Source organism: Globicephala melas, chromosome X (assembly GCF_963455315.2).
Source record: "Globicephala melas chromosome X, mGloMel1.2, whole genome shotgun sequence".
NCBI lineage: Eukaryota > Metazoa > Chordata > Mammalia > Artiodactyla > Delphinidae > Globicephala > Globicephala melas.
Window position 1 is genome coordinate 23,194,810 of NC_083335.1, and position 26,310 is coordinate 23,221,119.

Below are 26,310 nucleotides of genomic sequence, written 5' to 3' on the forward strand. Positions count from 1 at the left end.
AGGGAAAGGGTTCTTTTTTACCTCTTTCCCTCCCCAAGCACCTAACACAGTGTTGTGCACCTACAGTCAGCCCTTCGTATCCTCAGGTTCTGCATCCTTGGATCCAGCCAACCACGGATGAAAAATATTTGGAAAAAAAAGAATTCCAGAAAGTTCCTAAAAGCAAAACTTTAATTTGGCGCATGCCTCATAACTATTTACATAGCATTTACATTGTATTTACAACTATGTACATGGTATTTACGTTGTATTAGGTACTATAAGTAATCTAGAGATGATTTAAAGTATACGGGAGGATTTGCGTAGGTTATGTGCAAATACTGTGCCATTTTATATAAGGGACTTGAGCATCTTCGGATTTGGGTATCCGCGGGCGTCCTGGGACCAATCACCTTCAGATACCGAGGGACAACTATATCAGGTTCTCAACAGTCTCCCCTCCTCCTGTAACCCCTGTGTCCCACATCATTCCTCTACCAAAGAATGAAGCTTTTATGTGATTTATTTGTTGGAACAACCATGGATTCAGGAGTCTGGAGTAAACGGTGAAGGCCTAGGAAATGAAAGAGAGCCATTCATCACTATATACTGGAAATTTCTTAGTATTTGCTTCAAATAACTGCAGTTAGGAACAAGTAAGCTCTAGTCACTTCTACAGATTCCTAAAAAAGTGGTTCTGAAAATTTAGTATGCTTCGGAATCACTCAGATTAAATATGGCATAATCCTGGGCTCTGAAGAAATTCTGCTTCAATAGGCGGGACTCAAGAATATACAAATTGAATAAACTCCCCAGGTAATTGACTACACGTTTGAAAATCACTGCCCTGCTTTAGACACTTTGTCACCATCAGAATACCAGCTTCTATTGTGGGAATTAGGAATAGACAAGTATATTGGGAGAATCTTTTAAAAATACAAATTCAGGTTGGCAAGCATTTGTTAATTATGTGTTCATAAATGTACATGATGTGAGAAATTCCAAAAAATTATAAGAAATAGTTGCAATCCCAGAGGAATGGTCTTGCGGAGGAAGAAAGAAACTTCAAAAGAGTGATAACTAACAGAATACTCTCTTCAAATGCTAAACAATGTAGTACTGCTGGAGGATTCAGGAAAGATTTATGAACACAATAGTTTGAATTTCACTGATGTGCCACGTAAATTCAGAGTGGGTGATAATTCATGAGAGACATGTGAATTTAATAGATTCTAAACTCAAAATGTGGACCATTACCTTTGGCGATATTCTAGATATTTCTCCATTTGTGCATGTTATTAACTATGTTGTTTCTCTTGACACTAAATTTCAAAAATTCTTTTTCAGATGGTTTGACTGACTGTGTGGACCCCGATTGTTGTCAACAAAGCAACTGTTATGTAAGTCCTCTCTGCCAAGGCTCACCAGATCCTCTTGACCTCATTCAGCAAAGCCAGCCGCTCTTCTCTCAGCACACTTCGAGACTCTTCTATGATCGAATCAAATTCCTCATTGGCAAGGACAGTACTCATGTCATTCCTCCAGAGGTCTCATTTGACAGCAGGTATATATGTATTTATTCTATTCCTTAATGAACAGTGGTCATGTTTTTCCTTAACCGTGAAAGGAAGATACACACACACACACACACACACACACAACACATGAAGTGTATTATTCGTAGTAAAGTATAAATGGGGCTTTTAATGACAAAAACAGAAGTATAATTTACAAATTTATTGTTCAGCTTTTGGATTGATCCCTTAAAAAATTCTTGAATTTCAAAAGCCAAATTTTAAGTTTTATTCCATGGTGTAAAATGTTTCCATATGAGTTGGGTGAGTCTGATGTCCCAATGTGAAATGCAAGACTTGTGAAAATCTGTCTTCTAGGCAAGCTCAAATGCGTGAATTGTCACTAAAGACCTGAGACCGAAGTCCAACCCATAAGATGAAGAAATTTTAAAATGCTAACTTACTTATTTGAAGTGTAATAACATGAATTTGCTCGTTGTTCTTCTCAGCTTCATCTTCAGCAATGATATATTTTAGTCATTAGCACTAGATATAAGTAAGTCACTGAAGTCAACATTTCTGATCTCTTAAAAATGTTCATGCCTTGTTCATGCCACAATTCAACATGTGTAAATATTGTTATTAAACTATAAGGATGTTTATCTCTCAGAATAGAAAGTCCAGCAGTTGGGCTTGGGGGTTGGCTGACCTAAGGGTTCAGTAACATCATCTAGGCCCCAGGTCCTTTCCATTTCTCTGTTCTACCATCTTCAGCATAAGCTTCAATCTTAGGTTGGTAGCAAGATGGCTGTGGCAGCTGCAGGTTCACTTCAGACACAACAAGGACCAAAGGAAGAAAGAGAAAAATACTCCCCCAAGCATGGAATATAAACTCTTCCCTTCACTCTGACTGTTTCTCATATCTCACTAGCTTCTAGACTATTACAAACAGAAATTTAAAAAAAAAAAAAACTTGGAAAGTATTTGTCCAGGAGCTCCTGTCTACATCCCACCCACTCAGTTGCATCCTGGTGGGTGTTATCAGGCCCCAGGAAAAACTCGGTCAAGAGTTTATATTGATATGAGTGATAATCTAAGAAAATCACAACTCAATCTTGACCTATACACACGAGGAAAGGGAAAAAAAATGATGTGCGTGGAAATTTAAAACACTCAGCATCCTTCGCACAGATTGTACACTAGAACTGTTAGTGAAACTTAAAACTTTCTCATTATGTTTATTATGTGCAGTTCTAACCTTTTAAATCTTTGACAGAACCCCAAACCAACTGCCAATGCATCACAAGAAAGGCCTTTTCTGCCAGGGGATCTAGTCAAAGTTTGCCTTCTCCCAAGAGACTCAGTCATCCCCATTTTGAAGTATTTCCCCCAGCTCATTAACAACTCTGGGGTAATTTCAAACGGCTGTAGTCAAAGTAATTCTTGAGGTAGTGAAGCCTTACTTATTGCACACCAGACGAACAAAGGAAACAAAAAGCATTATTCATGCTTAAGGAAAAGTCAGTCCAAAAGAAAAAAAAAATAGGTAAATGAAATAACCACCGCCATGACACGGAGATATGTATTAAATGACTCACTGAACTCAAGCAAAGGGAGAAAGTCAGGACCTGAGAGAGACAGGAGCCAAGTCATTGTGATCCAGAGGAGGGCGTTTGAGCAATAAACTTAGAAAAGTGAAGGGAAACTCCAGCCCCTGCGGTTCAGCTTCATGCTTCAGCAGCGTTGCCAGCCACTCACAGAGTGAACAAGCCTATTACTTGTGGTACTTAATGCCCTTCTCCTCCTCCTGGTTTGATTGAGTTTTCCTCATTCTTTTGTAAAAGGCTCCAAGTTATCATTTGGCCTGTAAGTCACATTTGAATTCAGAACGACTCCTTCTTCCAGTGGTCTCCGCTCTGACACACATGTCTAATCTGTCAGAAAAGGTGCAGGCCTTTTCCAAGGGAAACGGTTGAGGACAAGCAATGTAACTATATTTCCTTTAAAAAATCAACGCGTGCAGTGTTATTCGGGTTATCTCTGGATAAAATCAATCCAATTCTGATCATGTAGAGTATAAGTAATAATAGGTACAAGCTCTTACATCTCCATAGTACTTTTTAGTTTGTGCAGCTCTCAAACATACATTATTTCATCTTAGCCTCACAGTATCCCTGTGAAGTAGGTATTGTCTTGGTGCATTTTATATGTGAGGGAATTGAGCTTCAGAGAGATTAAATAACTTGCCCAACATCACACAGCCAGCAAGTTTCTTTGTAGCAACTCTTATAATCTTTCTGTTATACCACTGCTGCCCCATTTCAACTTGTCCTTAAATGAGCCTAGTGACTCAGATCTCATTTTTACTGGATGAGTGACATCTGGGTTAACACAAGAAACTTAGAAACCGAGCGATATTGTGAAATCCAGCTCATTTTAACACATTTCAGTGACATTATTTACAAACTCTGAGTCAATGGTAATGAGCTTCTTGGTAGAAGAACACTTTTGAACAACTGGTAAAACAGGCCTTTTGCTACGTGTAAATTGTTATTAACCACTTCTTATGTGTCAGATCTCTTACTAAGCTTTTACATGTGTTAGCTCATTTAATCCTTACAAAAACCCGATATGGTAGGCACCATTATGATCCCCACTTTTCAGGTGAGAAAACAAGAACTGAGATTTCAAGTGAGTCACTTGCCCAGGGTCACAGCCAGTGAGTGTCAGAGCCAGGATTTGAAACCAAGCAGATTCATACTGAGAGCCTGACCTCTAAACCACTATGCTGAGCCACTTTGGCTACTTAGAAAGCTCTGCTGAAGACTTATGACCCTTATCCATCTGTGACTGTGGGGTTGCTCTCCTCAGACAGATCTAGAACACTTAGGTACTATAATCAGAGGAACCATTCTCCTCTTTGGCTTTTGCCACATAATTGAGTGATAGCTGAGTAGGTGGATGAAGACGGCATTGCCGAGGGGCTCATTTGCCTACTGGCAAAATGTGACCTGCATGGAGGACTTGCTGCTGAGTGTTGCCACCATCAGAGGCCTTTGAGCTAAAGATGGTGGCATATAGGTGACTAACTGTTACAAGGACAGATAAAGGTTAAATAACTGTGCATCCTTGTGCAACCAAATGAGACTAGCCTTTCTTGTTCTGAGTTTGCTGCACTGGCATGTGAGAGCACATGGAACATTAGACCTCCTGTGTCCCTGATGGTGTAATGTCACTGGGAACATGCCACTTGCCCATGGTAGAGTCTCCAGCAAGCCCAAGTCAGTTACCATTTTTTCCTTAAATACATTTTACCCTGTAGCCTGAGTTTCTTGTTTTCAGTCGACTCCAAACATGACTACAAAGTAAACCACATATTCTACGTGCCCTGTATGACTTATTACTTTTTAATAATGTAAATAGGTGAACAGAAGCATTATTGATCTTCAGTGTCTAAGCATTTAATCACTATTAATAATGTAAAAGGTTTTTATAAATATGTAAAAACAAGAGTACATTAAACTAAACGACAGCAGTAATTTGCAAAGCCGGACATTTCACTCATCATCACTAATGGAGAAGTGCATTTAAAAAACAAAATCCTACCGGGGTTAGTGCAACCGCTGACAGCAAGGTCTGGCCAAACTCATTTGTCTGTTTTGTAGCCACGAGAGGCTGATCCCCACATCAATCCATGTCAAGTGTCTACATCAGGCATTGCTTAATATCAGCCCACAGATGTATTTTGTTTGGCCCAACATTTAGAAACTAAGAGATCTAACATAAAAATTGGAATGTCTTCCTTCTCTAGAAAATTGACAAAGCTTGACATCTCTGGTAGAGGCCATCCAGAGCTGAGGGCCAGTTACCCCTCTGGAATGACTATGACATGCCTCTCTAGCTCACCATTCACTGTTTCCCTTGCACCTGACTCACTTCCCTCACTTTCAGGGTCCTGCCTGGCCCTGCTGGCCTTTGAGTTCGTAACCTCTGGACTACACAGCTTCTATAGCTTTTCATGGAAAGGCCACAAGTGTTCGTTTTTTTTCTTTCTGATCTGTTTCCCTGAGAGTCTTTAAAAATCCAATCTTAACTCTTTACTTAATTTTTGAACCTTTGCTGTGTTGGTTTAAAAAGAGAAAAAAAGGGACAGAACATAAACCAGAAACCACATTAATGGAAGGATATTTCCCCCCTTAGTTCACTGAGGGACCTGTGGACACCTCATGAATAAGTTGATGTACATTCTGCCTCACATCTTAGAGTAATAAACCCCCATGTCCCACCATAGTAGAAGCAAAATGTCCACTTTCTATGAGAAAGATGTGTATGTTGAGAGGCATTTGACGATTCTTTGTCACTTAGAGTAAGTTTTAAGAACAATTTAAAGATCTAAAACTTTGCAGCAATGCTGCTGGGTGTGGGTGTGGCTGCCTCTTGTGCCTGCTCCTGGTGGGATCCCTAGCCTTAGTTGAAAAGTTCTAGAGTTGGGACCAAACTTAATCCAGCACTAAGCACATGACAGCATTGTTAACACGCTACAAAATGAAGAGGTTGAGCAGGGTGATAGGTTTCTTCTAGTGCTAACTTTCTGTGAAGTTGCTGTATTTCAGTTTCTTGCTCCACACTGGGATGTGCAATATTTAAGTTCTGAACTGTCCTCATTGCTAAAATCTAAGTTCTTTGAGGACAAGGAGCAAGTCTGATTTGTTCTCTCCCTGTTTTGATTATCTATCACTGTGTAGCAAACTACTCCAAAACATAACGGATTAAAACAATTTATTATGATTACATTTCATGATTCTGTGGGTTAGAAAAAAGAAACTTCTTTCTCCTCCCCTCCCCTCCCCTCCCCTCTCCTTTTCTTTTCTTTTCTTTTCCCGGGTAGGGAAAAAAGACAGAAATTCTGACAGGGTATGGCCAGGATGACTTCTCTTTTCTCCATGATATTTGGGCTCTCAGCTGGTATAACTCAAATAGCTGGGGGCTGGAACAGCTGGACAGCAGCCAGGAATCCCTCTTTCTACCCACAGCCTCTCTACTTGGGTTTCCTATGGGCATGGCAGCCAGTCTCGAGTTTGTCAGAGCTCTTATATGGTGGCTCAGGGCTCCAAGAGGTAACGTTCCAAGAGACAGGAAACAACAAGATACCAGTCTCTTAAGGCCTGGGTCCAGAAATTGCCCCAGTGTCCCTTGTGTTATATACTGTTTATCAGAGTAGTCACAGAGCTTGTCCAGATTCAAAGGGAGGGTCATAAATCCTACCTCTAGCGGAGAGAAGTATCAAAGAATTCGTGGCCATCCTTAATCTGCCATACCACTGTATCCCCAGATCCGAACACAGCATCTGGCAGAAAATTGGTAAGAAAATGAGTGAATGAGTGAGTGGCTTAGTTGTAGTGATATTGAAGTGCTCTTCTCATATTTGCTAATGAAAAACTCTTTTTGGTTGCCTAGAACACGCAGATGATATTAGGACCTCAAATAAGTCAATTCCCAAATGTAGAAGCAGCCTAAAGGTAAGATTACTGTTCTCCAAATAGCACAGGAACAAATTCATAAAAGATGAAGTGATTATATAACAGTAGCAAAGTAATTACTCTTTTTTTTTTAACTTATGAGACATTCCACCACTGCCAGAGCCTGTTCCTAATTGACATCATTTATAACTTTGTGTAAGCATCAATAATCCTCTCTGCCTTCAGTGGGCTAGATAATCAAAATTTGAAACCAAGGAAAAATTAGAAAATAAGGAGCAATATCAGGAAGTCATAGGATTACTGCTGTGAACTGGCTCACTTTGCTGTTCCAGCTCATGAGAAAACCAAAGACAAGCACCCCAAAACTAATTGAGGTACCGCAGATGCCTTGAGCATGGCATTCTTGGCAAACTCTTTACCTACCCAAGTCCTTCCCTTCCTTTACTATACCCCATTCAGTAACGAAATCATTATTCATGATACCTGGCAACAGCCATGATTACTATCATAACTTGTTTAATAAATTATGCCTTTCTGCACTTAGTTGATCTGGGAACGTATACCATTTGAAATCCTGTGAATGGCAAAATGAGTTATTAAATCAAGAATGAGGTTAAGGCGAAGGTTGCAGGAAGATGATCATTGCTGTTGATCTCTGATTTGATGAAGACTTAAGAATAACCATACTTGACAGATACAAATTCCTGTTTTTTAAAATGTACATTTTATTGAAATATTAGTATTTCCAGAGTAACTGAGAACTTTAAATTTCTCTACAAGAGATACCAAAGTCCTCTGCTGTCTCTAATGTAATCTAATATCCTCCTATCAACTCATTTTTATAAAGTGATGAGGATATGTATTCACTCATTTATTCAACAGATATTTCTTGAGTCACCCACTCTGTGCCAGGAACTGTGCAGATGGAGGTAAACAAAAGAAACAGAGTCCCCTTATTCACAGAACTCCCTTTACATTCTAGTGGTAGAAGCAGTCAAAGCATCAAGTAGATACATAAAGAATTAAATGAATTACAAATTGCAATAAATTCTGTGGATAATGGAACATCAGGGAGCTTGGGGTTCATCAACTCAGGGTCCCAAATTCGACTGCTTTGATGAAGCAGTCAGGTAACCATAATGGAGGTAAGACAAGGTATTCTAGCAAATGAGACCAAGTCATTAAACAATTACAGAAGTGAGACTGACCTGGAAGTTTTCAGCAGAAACTCAGGGATGGAACTAATTGACTCAGGTGAGCTTGAGGAGGCGCCTGGATGACTTGCAAGAAAGAATACAAAGCTTATTTGGACAGTGAGCAGCTTAACTATTTGCAGGAAGTTTCATCCTTTGACATCTGGGCCTATAAATAATTTTAGTACAATTTGAAATGTTTGTGTTAAACAGATGAATTCAAGGGGAAAAACAATCATCCAAAAAAATTCCCATTTACCACACTGGAAAAAATTCCCATTTAACCACACTTTGGCGTCATTTGTAATGATAGACCCTACAGTTTCTTTCAAGATAATCCACATTGGGGAAGATTAATCATTTCACTCTTGAGATCGATGAACATGGCAGTGTTTACTTGGTTCACGTAATGGCACTGTCCTAGGCTCTGGCCTACAGCAGACAAATTGCCTTCCCCATACAGTCTAGTGAGGAAAACTGACAATAATGAAAAAGGTAAATGTCAGGTAGGTACTGTCAAACTAGATAAAGAAAATTTAGGGACAGAGAGTGACCATTTTAGACAGAGTGGTCCGGGAAATCCTCTCTGGCACTAGAGCAGAGAGCTCATAGCATTCATCTATATGTTAGATGATCTTGGCAAGAATGTTTCCTGCCACCTGGACCCTTCTGCAGCAGCTTATCACACAATCCAGAGCCTGGCTGTCACTTTTAGGGTCCACTGAATCAAGATTCTGTGGCATTGTGTGAAACAGAAAGGTAGAACAAACCTTTCTCAAGGAATTACTACATGCTGGTTATTGTACCAGGTTTTACTGATAAATGGATGGGGTGCCTGTCCTTCAGGAATACATTGAGAAAAACTGAATACCTCAGACAAACTGAATGGCCTCTGAAAGAGAAATCAGCAACAGCCCTCGACCATTTAAGTCATGAAAAGAATTTTTTAAAATAGCAGATTGTCATCAATTACTGTTGACCCTAAAAGAAATCAGATACGTAGAAACCACATCCTGATTTGGAATTATGAAAAAGAGGAGGTAAGGAAAGCTTATATTTTAGAATATTTATAAGGAAATGCAATGTTATTATAACATTAAAGCATTCATTGAGTTAACATTCACAGTCCATGTACAGGTATCCCCCAGAAGGTCTGTACCTAATCATTCATAATTTTGCTGAGGAACAAATTTGAATTCATATGCTTTGTGTTTAACTTTTTCATGAATCTAGTAGTTAAGGACCTCCAAGTATACTTACTTACTAATGGCAAATCTTTGTGTATTTTTAATCTTAAGAATGTGAAAGACATTATGCCAGGTACACAACTAGGGGCTGATAAACACACAATGCAACAATTGCTGAATAAATTGAGTAAACTAAGGACTGGGGGAAGCTCTTTCTAAGGCATCAGCACCTGCAAATCTATCTTGTGTTCACCTTTCTTTCTAAAGTGAGGCACTGCACATAACCTGCCCACATTTGGAAAAGGGACCCAAGAGTGGGTTGGCTCTGCCATGATTCCTTGTGAGTCTGTCTGTCTTCCCATGTTGCTTTTCCTAAGCAACTTCCTTTGCTTATCACTTCTGTAGTTGTCCCAAGTGAGAAGTAAGATTTCTGCTACTTGCTAATAAAGCACTTTGATCTCGTGTATGTGAAAGGTGTTACGTGTGTGAAGATGGGATCTCCTGATTTTCAGACAACTATTTTGTCTAATGCTAAAGTTCAGGAAACATGTTCAAGACACATTTAAAAACTTACAAAGTGCTGAAGGTTCCAAGATTTATAGTGCTGGCTAGCTCCTGAAATCAGCAGTCAACACCTAAAGGTACCAAAAAAGAAGGAATGTGTGACTTTCACTTCTTTGCAAATGCTCTTGGGCAAAGAAATCTGAGCACAAATCTTTCAAAAGCTGTTCAATTGATTATTTGTGATATTTTGAAACTCAGATGTTCTGAGGTGCTTAATAATGGTGATTAGTAGTACCAGTAGCTGTCTACAGCTTATCTCGGTGTGAATAGGTGTCTTCTAATATTTTACCTATCTTACTTACTGCTCAATTAGGATTGAAATTCGAAAGGATCAAATCCTTAATACCTACTTCTCAGCCATACGATTTGCTTGCAGTGACTCTAGCTAGTTCTGTCATCTTATCTTGTCCCTGGAGAGGGCAGAGTCAATGCACGTCTAGGGAGAAAGAACAAATGACATCTTGTGGTGCATCTCCACCATACACCCTGCACGTAGAAAGTGCTCAGCAGCTGGTAAATGTCTACAAAGTAGTGACATCCTGTGGATGAAAAGCACTTTCTTTTCATCTGTAGCCACATTATTTACATCTTGACTAAAAAAGTCTACAGCTTAGGCCATTTAGGGTCCAGGTCAAAAGACGTCCACCATTTCTACCACTTACTAGCTGCGTTATCTTGAGCAATTTTTTTTAACCTCTCTGAATGTGTTTCCTCATTTTTTAAAACAGGCTAATAGTAGTACCTACTCAGGGTTATATTGATGGTAAGTGAAATAAAATAAGAAAAGTGCCTGGCATGGTACCTGACTCATAGTAAGTGCTTAATATCTTATTTATACAAACACATGTATTTACATATATATATACTTTATGTATATAGGGTACATAATAGAATATAATTTGAAAGGTCCAGTTCAAAAGACAGTCACTTTACTGGGTTACTTTACTGTTACAGCATCTTTGTGAGGTGACTGGGGATAAGACAGGGAAGAACTATCACTCTCACTTTCCATAAGGAGCAAAGGAGGCTGAGAGTAATCCCATTTCTTAGGAAAAGTCACATCGATGATTATTAACAAGCCAGAGCTAGAACTGGCCTGGACAGTTAGGCCACACTTTTTCCTCCTGGAGGGAAGAGTAATCCATGGCCAGGCTATAGCCAACAAGACAGACTTGCCCTGTATTTAACGACTATCCATTTATTTGAAGGGCAGATTCACAGAGAAGTGACAGGAAAGGTTAATGAGGTTAACAAAACCCCATAAGGCTGATTACAAAGATAAACCATTTGAGTAATGTGGAAAACAGGACAAAAACAAACCAACCAAAAAAATAAAATAAAACTTGAGACTATTCAAGAGTTACAAGGGCTTCCAGGGCAAATATTTCAGGATTCAAATTCTGGACAAAAATAATCATGTGTCTAAATGAAGCAAACTGGCACTTCTGCAGTCCTGAAAATGTGACTGTGTTGTCAGTTTTCTTATTGCTTCAAAACACTTGATCTTTTTCCCATTACTTTGGGGATTTCAGGCATCAAAAGCAAGCCTACTTTTGACAAGCAATTACCAGGGCAGATGGGAAAATAGGCACCCTACCTCAGGGTGAGTGCCCCCATTTTGTTTTACTTGAAACATCACTAGCCATGAGGAAAATAATTCTTCTTAAAAAGCTATCTGCATTTGCAATAGCACCACCTTTCCCAAAGTCCTAGAATGTTGATGGGTAATGCTCCTAGCTGCTTTTAATGTTACCCATTTGGTAGGTATTATTTATTTGGGCTAGTGACCAACTGAGTAGGATTAAATCAGCCTGCTCTATTTAACTAAAAACTAATGAGATTTTATTGGGTTTACATATAAACATTCACTGCATTCACATTTGCAGAACATGAAAACAGGTTTATGCTATAGAAGTAAATGTTTTCGTGGTACTGTACCAGCTTAGATAACATACATCAAAAAAAAAAACTAGCATGTGATGTGTGGAAACCCCCAAAATATCTGAATATTAGAACCCTCAAATGTATTTGAGTTATGAAATACCAAATGGTAATTATATAGTTGTATATAAAGGAATAATGGGGTTAGTGTTCATAAATTAAGCATTTGAGGAGGACCGTTCATTCTTTCCAATCACAGGGGTACTATTTAATTCCCTGAAGTAGTCAATTATCAGACAAAACTCTCATGATGAGGTCGTAATTCACAATCCAGAATGCTGGCTTCTAATAAATGAACTGTTACACAGGAACCTCAAAGTGGTCTCTGAAACCCTTGAAGTAGTGCTGTGGGATAGGCTGGAAGTATTTTACAAGTTCATATAAAAATATTTGAGTTGGGGCTTCCCTGGTGGCACAGTGGTTGAGAGTCCGCCTGCCAATGCAGGGGACACGAGAGGGCAGGCCCGGCAGCCTGTGTTTTAACAAGACTTCCAGGTGATTCTGGTGCATGATCAAGTTTGAGAGTCACTGGTGTATATGAGAGAAAGATAACCAGAAGGGACTGAGGACCAATACTACAGTCCCAAAATTACACTCTTAAAAGAAGATCCTTTATTCATGTGTGCCACAGTGGATAAGAGGGCATCATAAGCCCTTTGTCCCAACCGCTCAGAGGTATTTGCATTCCAGTAGCACCCCCAGAAGCAGCAGTGATTTAGCCCAAATGACACAATCTACAGCTGTGGAACGTTACGGTATAATAAGCCCGTGGAGAAGATGTCAGGAGAACCATGAAACCACACCTCATATGCAGCAGGTTTCTGTCCCTTGGAGATTTGAACCAACTGACAACTCATAGAGGAATTTACAGGGCAGGATTCCAACACCACTGAGCAGAGGATTCACATAGCCTCTCTCAGCCCAGTCCTTCTCGATGCTATCTCTTGACCAGAGCTGTCAGCTGCGGAAAAGATTTCATCTGTTCCTGTGGAAAAAACAACCTAACCTGTCCACCTGCTGCTAGATCCCCTGCTGGCCAGGTCCTTGATTTTGAATGTTACCCTTCAAAGGTTGTTTATGCTCCTGTTAGCAACAAAAGCAAATAGCTATAACTTCCCTAGCCCTTGAGCCTCATTTTCCTTACAAAAGATTTTAATCAGAAATACCATGCAGTAAATTACATCTTCTTTCAGCAATTTAGTTTTCAGCCTTGTTTTTCAAACCAACTTTTGTGCTTGAGGTTAATGTTTTTTGCCTGAGGTGTTGAATGAATATTGGAAATTTGACACCAAAGACAAAAGACAACAAAGAAGGGAAGAGGAAAATGAAACCAAGAATTTATTGAAGGCTAGGGATAATTTGACTATGCCACGAAAATAGCAAATACAGAATGAATTAGACCTTTTGCATCAGAACTGTCTAACAAGCAGCTTGTTAGTTAAATAAGCCTCTCGGTAAAGTGTACTGACTTGCGTTTCCCAAGATGCCCTGTTCTTCAGACCAAGCTCCAAACACCTAGAGGATTCAGCATTTAGTTAAAGGGAGAAGCAGTTCCTCTGAGGTTGCTGCTTTAGCATAGTGACAGCAGGTCGACAGCTTGGCCTGTATTATCCAGAGAAGAAGAAAAGAGACACTTGGGAGGGGTGATCTTCTCCATACATGTTTTTAAAGTCACATTGGACACGTTCATCCAAGTTCAAGTTATCTTGCTCTAACCCACAATAGCAGGGAGAAGTCCTTGTTTTTAGAGGTTCAAGGAAGCAAAATATCCCATCCAAGTCTGTGGATCAAAGGAGAGCCCCGGACAAAGATGGAAAGCATGCAGTACCCGCCATTGAGAGTACTCAAACACACACACACAACCAACACAAAAGACAGTCACACTGGGCACATACCTGCTATACACATGTGCAGGGCCAGCTTCATGATAGTCCAGACAGTAGCTTCTGTAATCTAGTTTGGAAGGTTCACAAGAGTTCCGTATATTACTTAATTGAAAAAGTTTCAGGAAAAGACAGGTCCTTAAAGGTTTCGGACTCACGTTGAACTTTTTCATGTGGCAAAAGTTTAAGAGTTCAAGATGTTTCCTCAGGACAGACCAAGGACAGGCCAAGTATGACTGCCTCACTTAAACGGTGATTTGAAGAAGCTGGACAGGAAACAGGGAGGCACCGCAATTGGGCATGACAAAAAACACGGAAAGTAGGATTGTGGGATGACTGAAGACAGACCCCAGCCATAGATACCTCACTACTTCAGCAAGGATCTAACCTAGGAAAAAGGTGAATTATGCAGGCCACCTTGGATATTGGAAACATAAACAAATAGATTATGTACATGGGGGAGAAAGTATATTTTAGTGGTTGCGTAAATCAGGAAAAATAAAGCAGATACAAGGCTACCCCCCACAATTAATGAAGAAAGTTGAGTTTAGAAGCTGGAGCGCACAAAGTGGCAGTTGTGCTGTATGAAGTGGCACAATACACCGTATCTGCCAAGACTATATCTGAAGGTTCCCTAAGGGCCATCTGGAGCTCAAGTAGCCTGGGGAAGTGAGCAGACTTGAGAGCATTCTTTTTGAAATGGAGAGTTTGCCTGAGAAGATTTTTTTCCTAGGTTTCTGCATGCAGTGCCAATCCAAATTACTGCCAATTAAAAAAGAATAATACTGTCCGGAAATTTAGACAACTTATACTGACGCAGGATGACTGATGTTGGTCAAAGATTATAGTAAGTACTAGTAACCCAGGAATGAAAGGAGCTAAGAGTTATTCTTGTGAAAAATGGATGACATGGAGTGTGTAAATAATGGAAGCAAATGCAGCAAGATACAGGGAATCTTAGAACATTTAAAATCCAGTACGTTACAAAGAGAGTTCAATGCTGATAAATGTAAAATAATAAGTTTTATGGGGCTTTATCATATGCTGTAAGTTGGTGTGGATCATAAAATATGAGGAATAAAAAAAGTAGGGGAGTTGGAAGACAAGTCTGAGCATTATTTATGAATGATGAGTGAAATGAATGAGAACAGGTAGACAATGTCTTGAATAATGATGACTTTGATGAGTCGTTATCACACAAATCTGTGTGCTTCATAAAATATGAGGAATATTAAAGAGAAGAGGATTCAAAAGACAAGTCTACTCAGAATGAGATACAGAATGAAGGAAGAGAAGAATACAAGAGAAGTGCACAGAATAATGATGACTTTTATGAGACTTTCACTCACCAGCCTGGATCCTTCATAAATATAAGCTGTATAGAAAATAAAAGAGCAGCGAAGAGAAGAGACAGATCTGTGTCTGTCATAAAATATGAGCAAATAATGTCAACTAGGCTTGACAAAATAAAAACAAAAATAATTGAGCCTAGTACAGCTGTGGGAAGACACAATGTCTAGATTAATGTGAACAAATAAAATAAGCGCGTGTAGAATTGTCTTGCCAGTAGGGAATCAGCGACCACCTAAGTAGGCATCATTGTTGAAAAGCCCACCTTGTTAACTGGTAAAGCCTTGGCAAGTTCATAATTACCCCCTACCACACCCCCCCAAAAGCCATCAGCACATAGGGCTCAGGAAGCAATGTTGAACTGATCTTCAAATGAAGGTGGCCTCACTAATGCACGTTTCTTCTCAGCCCCTCTGGCTCCGATCCCTATGTAGTTTGCAGGAGATTTTCTCAGCTGGTTTCTACTTAATCTATACCCAGTTTGTCAAATTTTGCTTTGTAAAGACCTTCAAACTGTCACTGTATAAAACTAGAGACATCCTTCTCTTTTCATGTCTTGTTACATTGGATTTAGAACCAGGGACCAGATCTGTCAGGATTAGTTCAAAATCCAGAACTTGGTGACTTTCAAATATCTTCTCTATTAGAACAAATGGGATTTCAAAATCTCCCCAAAAAGGAACTGGAAGAATCAGACAAGGCAAAGCAAGTGCCAGTGTGCCATTTGCATGCCATTCAGAACCATTATTTACGGAATTCATAAGATGGACAGCTCATTGGAAAGAAGAAACCCACTAATTTATGTCAGAACTAGGAATGTCGGTCTGAAGAGTTCAATAAAGACACTAATAGCAACAATTATACTAGCTTAGCTTTGTGCAATACTTACTGGCTTATAGTTTGTGTTGGGGGAAGGCTTTAGGTGATGCAGGATAAATCCTATCAGTATAACATATCCCAGTTCTTCTGATTGCAGTAGAATTTAGTAGTGATGTTTATTGGCCATAACATATAACACAAGCTTTGGCTGGTAACTGTCTCTTGCTTTTTCACAGTTTTTTTTTCTCTTGAACGATCTTTGTGGCCAAGAGCCTTTAGACACATTGCCTTGACTTGCTGATTGAAAGAATGTATAATGCCAGGGTGGAATTATTATGGTTACTTTGGAAAGTCATGTTTGCCCAAATCACATGGCCCCTTTTAATCCAAGATTGAGCTTGCCTGGATACCCTGATCTCACTTGGTGAAAAAAATGACATTAATGCCCTAGGAAAAATCATTGACCCTGCCCAACTTCTTCAACCCTACCAGCTCCAGCTATAAAATGCACGTTCTAGAGCTCAGGACTGCCAAGGCTAGGACTGGACTCTGGTGAGACCCCCTTCCCCCCAACCCCAAAAACAACAGACAAGTGAAAAATCTGTGCTTGGGGGTTGCCCCTGGGCCTTCTTAACTGCCAAGCTCCTAAACTTTGTTACAACTTGTTGGCCAAGCTAGAGCTGAAAGTATACTCGTTTTAGTGGCCTGTGTCCCTGGGAGACAGCTCTGTTAAGGGCTAGTCTAATGGAATCCTCTTATTTGGCAAAGATGAAACTCATTTGTTTAAAGGGAAAATCTCCTGAAATATTTTATTTCAATCAGGCCAGAGAAACATGGTGCTATATAGTCAGGGACCATGTCTCTTTTGCAGACTTTAACTGTTAAAATTTGCCCAACTAAGTCTGCTTTTTTTTTTTTATTATTTTTCCAGAAAAAGTAATTTGGCAATATGTATTAAGAGCCTTAAAAGTGTTCACACCTATGTATGTAAATGCATAGAAAATGCCCTCAACAAAATGATATTGCCGATTACCTCTGGGGAGAAGACCAGGAACTGGGAGGGAGGTGGTCAGCAGGGACTTTAGTCACGTCTACAGTGTATTTATGTATTAACTAATTTTCATTTTAATTAATTTTAATAAGAGAAAAGTATCTTTCCATGACTAGGACTATCTCCCAAGGAAATAATAAGAAATTCATTGCAGAAAAAAATAAGAAACAACTAAATATCCTAAAATAGGGAATGGATTAAACAAGGAATACTGTTTTAGGGCTATATTATCTAATATCAAAATGATATATTAAGGAATTTCTAATTACATTGGACAGTGTTAATAATATACTGCCAACTTTAAAATATCAGGATTCATGGGCTTCCCTGGTGGCGCAGTGGTTGGGAGTCCGCCTGCCGATGCAGGGGACACAGGTTCGTGCCCCGGTCCGGGAAGATCCCACATGCCGTGGAGTGGCTGGGCCCGTGAGCCATGGCCGCTGAGCCTGCGCGTCCAGAGCCTGTGCTCCACAACGGGAGAGGCCACAGCAGTGAGAGGCCCGCGTACCGCAAAAAAAAAAAAAAAAAAGAAAAAGAAAAAAAATGAAAAAAATATCAGGATTCAGAACTATACTGAGTATAATCCCAATTTTTATTGGTAAAAAAAGGTATTCATACCGTCACCAAAATGTTATTAGAAGTTACTACTCGTTGGTGAAATTATTGTTTTCTTTGTTATACTGAACTGTGTTTTCCAAACTTTCTCCAACTTGGCTTCTAGAATCTAGTTTCAACATGCTTTTATATTTGCCTTTGATCTTGTGTTGCAGGCGTGCTTGTGTGATTCGAGGCCAAGTGATGGCTGTAGATGGAACCCCTCTAGTAGGGGTGAATGTTAGTTTCTTGCACCACAGTGATTATGGGTTTACCATCAGCCGGCAAGATGGAAGGTACGTCAATATTGCTTCTGATCATTGTGTGGGCCAAATACTGACTTCTAGCCATGAGTCAAACCAGGGCTCAAGTGATACAGTGTTTATAAGCCCATCTTCCTTCAAGCTGTATCTAAAAAAGTCATTGGTGTTATTTATTTCCTCTATTCCCCATCTAAATCAAACCAAGTTTAGCTCCTAACCAACCCTGTACTATTACTGTCAAGTCTTCCTGAAACCCTGGCCATGTGGAAAGTTGTCTAGCCTTCATCTAAGCATTCATCATTTATAAATACAGATTCAAAATCCAGTAAGATGATGCAGGTAATGAAGCATTGAACACCTAGGCTGTTCTTTCCATGATAGCCTCAAAATATTTCAGAGGTAAAGTTGTCCAAAAGGTTTCTTCCAAAGGTATACAATTCAACCACATTGAGACATTAAAGGAAAAAAAAAATGTGTCCTCCCTAGACTGCCTATTTTACTAGTGGCTGTAACAGGTCGAAAAGCATGGCCAGCTTAACCAATTTCCCTTGGTGTCTATATAACCATAGTGATTTAACCTTAAGCACCAACCACCAAGCTGCTCTCTAAGGGCTTCCCCAGGTTCTCAGAGACCTGGAAAGCAAGACCACTAGTTAAATCTTTTCCTCGTGGAAAAGGGTTTGCTCACAAAAACATTTTTGTTGCCATCCTTCAGGTAGACATTCGTTTAGAATATTTGAGTCAATAGGCCCATGTGTCCAGCTTAAAGGTACCTATTTATGATTCTCAGGAACATTGTAATGATGGCTTTGAGGTACCCTAGACTCCAGGTGGCTACCCTTGAAATGTCCTACTGATAACAAGCCGCTTCAGTACTCATATAAAGAGACCTATTGCCTTGAAGCTTTATCACAGTGTGAGAGACTATGTCATTTCAAGAACCTAAAATCAGACGTTATTATTAGTCCTAGCCACTTCAGAATTGTTAATTGTTCAACCTGGGCTATGCTGAATTTATTTTTTCAACTGCCTCTCAAGAAAAGGCTTACAAAAAATAGTTAAAGAAGATAATAAGGAAGAGTTTAAACCTATTTAAGAAAAACTTTTTAAGATTTTAGGAAATTATATGAATTATTTGTATGTAAATTATATTACTAATTAGAAATGAGCCGTCTATTCATTATAACAAGCTCAGCAGAACTACTCTGGGAGCATCTAGTCTGAATATATATATATATATATATATATATATATATATGCAATAAAAACTATTTCCTTTCAAATATTCTATAATCAGAGCTCTCTACTAATTCAAATGGACTTTTTTCTCAATTAGATTGAATGATGGAATTTTGGTAGTTCACGCACCAGTAGCTGGTACAGAAAACTGGCCTCTCCCTTGCCAGCAGGTTCAACCATGTGCCAGAAATTGAGAAATGGATTATTTCTTTAAATAGAATATGCCCACAGGGATATTTGGCTTCTTATGGAGAAATGATGTGCCTTAGGTTTTTTAGCTTGTGTCCAAAGGTTTCAGTGAGTTATTCGATATTCACAAAAGAACCTAAAAGAAATGTGATGTCTAAAAAGTCTATAAACTTTCTGTTTCCAGTTTATAGAAAGCATTAAAGAATGACAATTTTTATTGTTATTTTTGTGTTTTTAATCTTAAGTAAAATACCAGGACCCTCCCACTGAGCTCACTGTGAGAACTAGGTTTATATAGATGACAGATATTAGCCAGAGTCCCCTCTGGCAGTAACTCTTCCCTCAGGCTCCACAAAGGATGTAGGCATTCAAAATATATGCCCCAAATACCAACCAGACAGCCCCACTATCATCTCTTAGACATAAAGTGACAGTGTGATGAGAGTTTCCATTTATATGTCTCTGATGGTTGCTACCTCAGATTGAGTTAAGTACATTTCAGAAGTAGAATATCTAGAGAAACTACAGATCTTCCTCAGTTTATGATGGAATTACATCCCGATAAATCCATCATAAGTTGAAAATATTTTAAGTTGAAAATGCATTTAATACACCTAACCTACCAAGCATCATAGCCTAGCCTAACCTACCTTAAATGTGCTCAGAACATTTCCATTAGCCTACAGTTGGGCAATATCATGTAACACGAAGCCTGTTGTAATAAAGTATTGAATATCTCATGTAATCAATTGAATACGGAACTGAAAGTGAAAAACAGACTGGTTGTGTGAGTACAGAAGAGTTGTAAGCATATCAGTTATTTACCCTCGTGATCACGTGGCCAACAGAGCTGTGGCCCGCTGCGCTGCCCAGCATCACAAGAGAGTTTCTATCGCATATCGCTAGCTCGGGAAAAGATCAAAATTCAAAGTATGGTTTCTACTGAACGCTTATCACTTTTGCACCATCATAAAGTTGAAAAACCCTAAGTCAAGCCATTGTAACTTGGGGACCATCTGTATACCTGAGGGCAAAAGGATTATAGAAAGGTTGAGGTTAGCATTCAGATACCTGGTAGACAGGGTGTGATATGCAAAATGCTGTAAAGTTCTGGCTTTCTGTCTCCAAATCTCAATCCCACCTCTCTGCCACTGTGCCTTTTGTTCCCATCAATGGTATCACTGCTTTGGGTTAAGTTATTGACTCTTTCAAACTCCCTGTTATATGCAAATATGTTATGGTGGCTGGAGAACTAATTACCCACGTTATCATCCATCTGCACAAGTTAATTGACAACTTTCCATAGGGAACCAGGAAAAGTCTAGGTCATGAGACCAAAGTGATGTATAAAAAGCAGAAGGAAGGGTGGGAGTGGAAGACGGGTCCCTCTAAAAGTAAGAAGAGATTAGGTATGCAGATTGGGAGAGGCCAAAGTAGCAGAAAAGAAAAAAAAGGCAATTCTAAAGGAAAGATGATGTATGAGTATCTACTGCATTCCTTGCATTTTCATACATATTGTTTCATCCTCATAACAACTTTATGAGATAGGAATCATTATTATCATCCTCCCCATTTGGCAGACGAGAAAACTTATCCAAATTAACACAGCTAATAAGGGTAGAGCCAAAAGTTGAACCCAAGTGATCTTGCTCTTACCTTCTATGATTTACCACCTTCAACTTAGATATGTAACAGATGCTCATATTGATAGTTCAGCTAATGATAAGCAAAATAGGTGAAGCATTGACATTCCTAGAAGATTCTTGAGAGCATTAAAGGTCTCAAGAACTTTGTTCAGAAGACTTTGGGAGATGACGAGAGGGTTTCCTCTGATTCCCCTCAAGGTAAGAGTTTGTTCATTTATGGATACCATAAGGCAGAAATAAGCATTTTACATAAGCTACAATAGTCTTCCATCTATGAATAGGACGGGTCTGACTTATTACGGATTAACGGTCTCCAGACAAGTATGCCCTCTCCCTTGGGTGTTTTATGCTCACTCTCACGTGACTTTGTAACCTGTTCTTACTGACTCTTGCCAATGGAGACCATTTGTGGTGGGGGAAATCCCAAAGGAATTAATCATCGAGAGAGCATTCTATTGGGTATTGCAATAGTTTAGATGGATTGTTGGCTACAGATCCACCTTCCACCACCATGGCAATTAATGAGCCACCCAGACAGTGTTTACTATATATAATAGCTAGGTGGGAAGAGGAGAAATCAGGGTTCTGCAGAGAAACAGAACCTCTGTGTGTGTGTGTGTGTGTGTGTGTGTGTGTATGCATGCATATATGCATGTACATATGCATGCATATGTGTGTATATACATGTGTGTATATATTATATATATTATACATATACATGTGTATTATAATATGTATTATATGTATAATACATATTATACATATATATAATGTGTATTATATATATGTATAATATATATACAGTTGGCCCTTGAACAACATGGATTTGAACTGCATGGGTCCACGTGTGGATTTTTTTCAATAAACATGTATTACAGTACTACATGATTCGCAGTCTGTTGAATCCGTGGATGTGGAACTGTGGATATGGAGGGCCAACTGTAAAGTTATAAGCAAATTTTCAACTGTGCTTGGGGGGAAACCCTAACCCCCACGTTGTTCAAGGGTTAACTGTATATAGAGAGGGAGAAAGAAAGAGATTTCAAGGAATTGCTTATGTGATTGTGGGGATTGGCAACTCCAAAAACTGCAGGGTAAGCTAGCAGACTGGAATCTCTCGGCAACGAGTAGATGCTACGTCTGCAGTCTTGAGGCAGAAGTCCTCTTCCTCTGAAAAACTTCAGTTTTGCTCTTTCAACTAATTGAATGAGGCCCTCCCACATTATCAAGGGTAATCCCCTTTACTTAAACTCAGCTAACTGTAGATATTAACCACATCTACAAAATACCTCCCCAGCAACACCTAAATTAGTGTTTGATTAAATAACTGGGTACTGTAGCCCAACAAAGTTGACACATAAAACTAACCCAACACAGGATGCTTAGGGGAAGTTCCCAGGAGAACTTAAAACTCAGTATCTGCTTATGGAGATAATCAAAAACTGGCCTAGAGTTCATCTGAACTACAAGAGAAGACATCTGTAAATTTAATAGGGCAATGGATCTGATTTGAGAAGAAAGTTAACATTTGTTGAGTCCCTACTATATGCTTGGTTCTTAAGTCTTTATCTTATTTACTCGCTTATGGCAGTAGCTGAGTGATAGACCATATTAGCCCCATTTTCCTAATGAGGAAACTGAAGTTCATGAAGGTTAAATAATTAGCCCAAAGACACAAAGTTAACATGACAAAGCTTGAATTTTGAGATTTGAACCCAGGTGTGTATGAAGCCAAAATCACATTCTTTCTACAAAACAAGCCTGGCCTGTCTGCTTAATCTTTCTAGAAGTAGAGAATAATTCGCAGGTACATATGTAAGAACATATGTATGGGTAGTTTATTTTGTTTTCGTGTTTGCATTTGTTTTTGTTTTCAAATAAATAAGCAGTTCAGTTTTAAGGACTCAAGAGCTGAGGTTTGGGTGAGGCAAATAAACTTGCCCAAGGACACAGTTGAATCAGTGTAGAATGTGAACCAGAGAAAAGGTCTCTGACAAGCAATGTAGGATTTTCCCCCACTACACTTGCCTTAAACTCCTCCTGTATTATCATGAATTCAGCCTCTCTGTCTTAAACCATAAGCTGTTTGGGGTTTTCTTTTTTTACTTCAAACCTGAATTATTTTCTAAAGCTAATGCAGTTCTTCAAATCCTCTTTTTGGAAACTGCCTTAATATTACAGCTACTTGACTGAAAAAGCAACAATAACAAATACAGTATTAGCTATCCTTTGTTACTGTCCACTTATCTTTACATGAAAGATTTCTGCAACAGGACACAATTGGTAATACTATAATAAATATAATAAATGTCATATGAAGGGAGTGGTGAGATATCCATAATTAAGTCTGATTCACTGTCAGAGCATTTTACCATTGAAAAGTGTTTTAAGAAAGTTGTTTTTTTTTTTTTTAAACACAGAATTGCTTACATCTCTCTCCTGTGGATTTAAGTTGCTTTGAATATTAAGGAGTATCCATTGCCCTTTATCCATTTTTAAGATATAATGATAATTTATCATTATCTTGTATACATAGTATTTTATGCTTTTTGAATGCTTTCAAGTACATTATCTCAAAGACATCATTGTACTTAAAAGAGCAGGAAGGTAGAGCCATCTAGTGCAGAATGAACTGAAATCTGAGTCTATTATGCTCCAGCTGAAGAGTCATTTCAGAGACCACACCAAGAGATGGACTTACAGAAGAGGTAGTCTTGTTTAGTCAGAGATATGGAAGGAGTTGTCAGTGGAGATGGACAGGGTCCATTGCAGACTTCCTTACAACAGGAAACGAAGAGGCATTCTAGAGCGAACCAGAAATCCTAAATCTAGAGTTCAAGTAGAATCAGGCGCCAAAGGGGGCAGCCAGATATGGAGGGTTCAAGCATGGTATTGTTCAAGAAAATTTCACTGAACAAATTTCCTCAGCTGGTATCTCTCTCCAAATGCCATCTCAAAGTCACCATCAGGTTTCTGACACTATGTTTGTGACTGTGAACAAGGTATTTAACCTTTTGGCTCCTTACTTTTATTGAGTTACATTATAGGAATTTTTTTAAGATGAATAATGCGGCATATTACAGATGTTGCTTAATGTTCAATGGCCATCTTTCAGTTCTCTCTAGCACAGGGAGGAGCAGTGATGTCAGATTTGGCTTTGCAGAAATACATGCAGTGATTTTGTTTAAGAAAGCATTAAAATTGATTTATAAATCCTAGGTGAATATCAACTGGTGATGTGGAATTTTTTCTCACCAAGTCTACTGGATAGTGAAAAGAACACTCCATGGAATGAATATTTAGTTAGATGGAATAGAAGGAATAAAATAGAGAATACAAATGGATATAGTTGCATCCCAAAAGAAGGAAAGAGCACTGAAATTACCTGTTTTTTAAACTTTAACTTTATTTTAGTTGTTCATTTGGTTGAAACTATCTTCTGTTTTTCCTTCTCAGCTTTGACCTCGTAGCTGTCGGTGGTATCTCTGTCGTCTTAATCTTTGATCGGTCACCTTTTCTACCTGAGAAGAGGACGCTCTGGTTACCTTGGAATCAGTTTATTGTGGTGGAGAAAGTGACCATGCAGAGAGTTGTATCAGACCCACCATCCTGCGATATCTCCAACTTTATCAGCCCAAACCCTATTGTGCTTCCTTCACCACTCACATCATTTGGAGGGTCCTGTCCAGAGAGGGGAACTATTGTTCCTGAGCTGCAGGTGGGTACATTGACCTTGAAAGTATAAAATCATAGTATCCATGGCGTGCTCAACAGTGTATAATGGCTAGATTCCTTTTCCTGGTACTCCTGCCAGCCCTAAAATGTGCTGCCCTTCATTTTCCAAGAGAAGCCTTCAAATGTAATCTCTCTGGCACACATTTGCAAGGTGATTGGCCGGGGTTATAAGGTGCTATCTCTGGCCATGGAACAAAGCAAGATGAACTAGCTGTCATGAGGATTAGACCCCAAACCTTGACCTGATGAACACTGTGTTCAAAAGAACAGAGCTTGCTGGCTCAATAGTGATAACAGTATAATCAATGAGGTGGGACCATTTGTGGCTCTGAAATTAAAGCTCCTTAAGAAATCTAGTTTTCTCCCACTGTCTAAATTGCGTCCGCTGTCATTGTTCTTAGAAGTCATGACAACTCCTCTTGTTTAGCTGTGTTTAGTAAAGGTAGTTGTCAAGCCTATGCATTTTCTCTAAAACTGCTTTCTAAGTGTTCAAGCTTTATAGTCAGAGGAAGACATTTTTGAAACTTCATATATTAGGATTCCTGAGCATTTTTCTTTTTTTCTTAACATCTTTATTGGAGTATAATTGCTTTACAATGGCGTGTTAGTTTCTGCTTTATAACAAAGTGAATCAGTTGTACATATACATATGTTCCCATATCTCTTCCCTCTTGCATCTCCCTCCCTCCCACCCTCCCTATCCCACCCCTCTAGGTGGTCACAAAGCACCAAGCTGATCTCCCTGTGCTATGCAGCTGCTTCCCACTAGCTATCTATTTTACATTTCGTAGTGTATATATGTCCATGCCACTCTCTCACTTTGTCCTAGCTTACCCTTCCCCCTCCCCGTATCCTCAAGGCCATTCTCTAATAGGTCTGTCTTTATTCCCATCTTGCCCCTAGGTTCTTCATGACCTTTTTTTTTTTTTTTTTTAGATTCCATATATATGTGTTAGCATATGGTATTTGTTTTTCTCTTTCTGACGTACTTTACTCTGTATGACAGACTCTAGGTCGACCCACCTCACTACAAATAACTCAAATCCGTTTCTTTTTATGGCTGAGTAATATTCTATTGTATATATGTGCCATATCTTCTTTATCCATTCATCTGTTGATGGACACTTAGGTTGCTTCCATGTCCTGGCTATTGTAAATAGAGCTGCAATGAACATTTTGGTACATGACTCTTTATGAATTATGGTTTTCTCGGTGTATATGCCCAGTAGTGGGATTGCTGGGTCGTATGCTGGTTCTATTTTTAGTTTTTTAAGGAACCTCCATACTGTTCTCCATACTGGCTGTATCAATGTTCATTCCCACCAACAGTGCAAGAGGGTTCCCTTTTCTCCACAACCTCTCCAGTATTTATTGTTTGTAGATTTTTTGATGATGGCCATTTTGACTGCTGTGAGATGATACCTCATTGTAGATTTGATTTGCTTTTCTCTAATGATAAATGATGTTGAGCATTCTTTCATGTGTTTGTTGGCAATCTGTATATCTTCTTTGGAGGAATGTCTATTTAGGTCTTCTGCCCATTTTTGGATGGTTTTTTTTTTTTATTTTTGATATTGAGCTCCATGAGCTGCTTGTAAATTTTGGACATTAATCCTTTGTCAGTTGCTTCATTGGCAAATATTTTCTCCCATTCTGAGGGTTGTCTTTTGGTCTTGTTTATGG

At 39.1% G+C, this 26,310-nt stretch overlaps 1 protein-coding gene across 2 annotated transcripts in view; it reads left to right on the top strand.

Moving 5' to 3' along the window:
* The window catches only part of TENM1 (teneurin transmembrane protein 1), an 806,315-nt gene that overhangs the window by 629,364 nt on the left and 150,641 nt on the right, over nt 1-26,310 (top strand). For both annotated transcript variants that reach the window (XM_060293028.1, XM_070044740.1), the window contains 3 exons: nt 1,327-1,543; nt 17,732-17,851; nt 24,349-24,610. In XM_060293028.1, the coding sequence (XP_060149011.1) occupies nt 1,327-1,543; nt 17,732-17,851; nt 24,349-24,610 (599 nt within the window). The remainder of the gene's footprint in view (nt 1-1,326; nt 1,544-17,731; nt 17,852-24,348; nt 24,611-26,310) is intronic.